The sequence below is a fragment of the Penaeus chinensis genome, chromosome 35 (assembly GCF_019202785.1).
Source record: "Penaeus chinensis breed Huanghai No. 1 chromosome 35, ASM1920278v2, whole genome shotgun sequence".
In the NCBI taxonomy this organism is placed as follows: Eukaryota; Metazoa; Arthropoda; class Malacostraca; order Decapoda; family Penaeidae; genus Penaeus; species Penaeus chinensis.
In genome coordinates this window covers 19,049,140-19,051,271 of record NC_061853.1, presented here as the reverse complement: position 1 = coordinate 19,051,271, position 2,132 = coordinate 19,049,140, and the positions used below count along the sequence as shown (strand labels likewise).

The window sequence follows — 2,132 nt, the reverse complement described above, 5'->3', positions numbered from 1 at the left end:
ATTTTTTGGATAAAAAGTTAATTTCATAAATAAAACAATCGTATAAAAGGATGCCATTATCTTTGGGTGTTGTGAAGTTCAAACCCTGAATAATAATTATTGGCAGAGAGAAGCTTTGGCAAAAAAAAAAAAAAAAAAAAAAAAAAGAAGAGAGAGGGGGAGAGAGAAGAGGGAAGAGAGAGGAGAGGGGAAGAGAGAGAGAGGGGGAGATGAGAGGAGGGAGAGAGAGAGGGGGAGAAGAGAGAGAGAGAGAAGATAGGGGAGGAGAGAGAGGGGAGAGAGAGAGAGAGAGAGGGGAGATAGGGGGGGAGGGGGGAGGGGGGAGGGAGGAGAGAAGGAGGAGAGAGAGAGAGAAGGGGAAGAGGGAAAAGGAGGGGAGAGAGACTGAGGAGAAGAAAAAGGAGAGAGAGAGGAGACCCTCTCTAAAAAAAACAGAGCATATTATTCCTTGATTATGAGCTTAAATATTTGCGCTTTTAATCAGAATTACCAATCAAATAAACAAACGGAATAATTATAAACGAACATCGACAATATTCAACTCCCTCGCAAAATATACAAACAAATAAAGAAACAAAAATAGCTACAAAAAGAGTACTGACAATAAAGATTATCATTGTCGCTGGAGTCATCTGCATATCTTGCAAGCCCGCCGCCCGCCGCCCGCTTGGCGCACATCCATTCATTTGCAAGGACTTCTCACGTTGCAAGGTTATCTTAACGAGAAAGCCCCAAGCCACTCGCCGTGTTCGGATCGGCATAATCGCTTCTGATTGCGACTATAACGGGCGAATTAACAAACGATTGCCTAATAAACTGGGGCGGGAGAGCCTGGGTTGGAATAGCCAGAAACTACTTATGGGCGGATGTTCCGGCGGGCGGCAAATACGGGTTTGTTTGCGCATTCTGAAGGGAATTGACAAAATGTATGCGTGTGTGTGCGTTTGTTTATTTGTTTCTATACATGTGTGTATGTATATAAAGTGAGCGGATAGATAGATAGATAGATAGATATACACATATAGAAAGGTACATGGATAAATCGATGATACACTCATACCCACACGTCTAAATGTGTGTACGTTTGTGTGTGTGTATGTGTGTGTGTGTGGGTGGGGGGGGGGGGGGGGTCCGCACGTGTGGGTCTGCTACAAACGCGGCCAGACGAAACCCGCCTCCGTCGGCCGAGGCGTCCACTCACCGACGACCCTGAGGCGCACCCTCACGTTCCTGGTGGGGCTCTCGACGAAGTCCACGCGGCACCGGTACATGCCCTGGTCCTTGAGCTGGATGTCCTCGAGGAGGAGCCCGTGCTGCTTGCGGTTCACCCTCATGACCGCCCGGTGGCCCAGGTCCTGCTCCGCCCAGTGGCTCGCGTGCTCCAGGCTCTTGCCGCGGGAGTCGAGGCTGCGGGAGAAAGAGGGCGGGGTGAGAGTGACGGGCAGGAAGGAAAGGGAGGTAGGAAATTAAGGACATTCTCTTACGCTCATGTACGGGGAGGACAAACGCACACATGCAATTCATAATTTTTGTCTTATGGTATATAATTTTGTTTTCTTACACACAAACACAGACACACACACGCGCGCACGCACGCACACACACACACAAACACACACACACACACACACACACACACACACACACACACACACACACACACACACACACACACACACACACAAACACACACACACACGAGACAACATTTCACCGACAAAAGCTGTTAAACGTTACATACGAGACAATTATTTCACTATTTGCGCCCCACAAGCGTCGTAACACCGGGATTTTCTCTCCATTAAATTTGGCGTTATTTTCCCTTGCCGACAATCGTGGCTTTGGTCTCCTCACCTCAAGGGGGAACACTTGCAGAGGAGGGTTGGAGGGCTGCTTGGTCTATTTTTCTGCGGGGAAAGGTCGGCTGCTCTCTCCCTCCCTCCCCCCCCCTCTCTCTCTCTCTCTCTCTCTCTCACTCTCTCTCTCTCTCTCTCTCTCTCTCTCTCTCTCTCTCTCTCTCTCTCTCTCTCTCTCTCTCTCTCTCTCTCTCTCTCTCTCTCTCTCTTTCAATCTCACATACGAGAAAAGACATATGGTTCCTATCTTACAGTAATTCCACTATCTTTCGCCGA

The 2,132-nt window shown here is 48.5% G+C and overlaps 1 protein-coding gene across 1 annotated transcript in view; it reads right to left on the bottom strand.

The window, feature by feature from the left end:
• Positions 1-1,148: 1,148 nt before the first annotated feature.
• The window catches only part of LOC125044090, a 6,034-nt gene continuing 5,050 nt past the window's right edge, over positions 1,149-2,132 (bottom strand). Inside the window, exon 2 of the mRNA XM_047640535.1 lies at positions 1,149-1,407. Coding sequence (XP_047496491.1) covers positions 1,149-1,407 — 259 coding nt within the window. The remainder of the gene's footprint in view (positions 1,408-2,132) is intronic.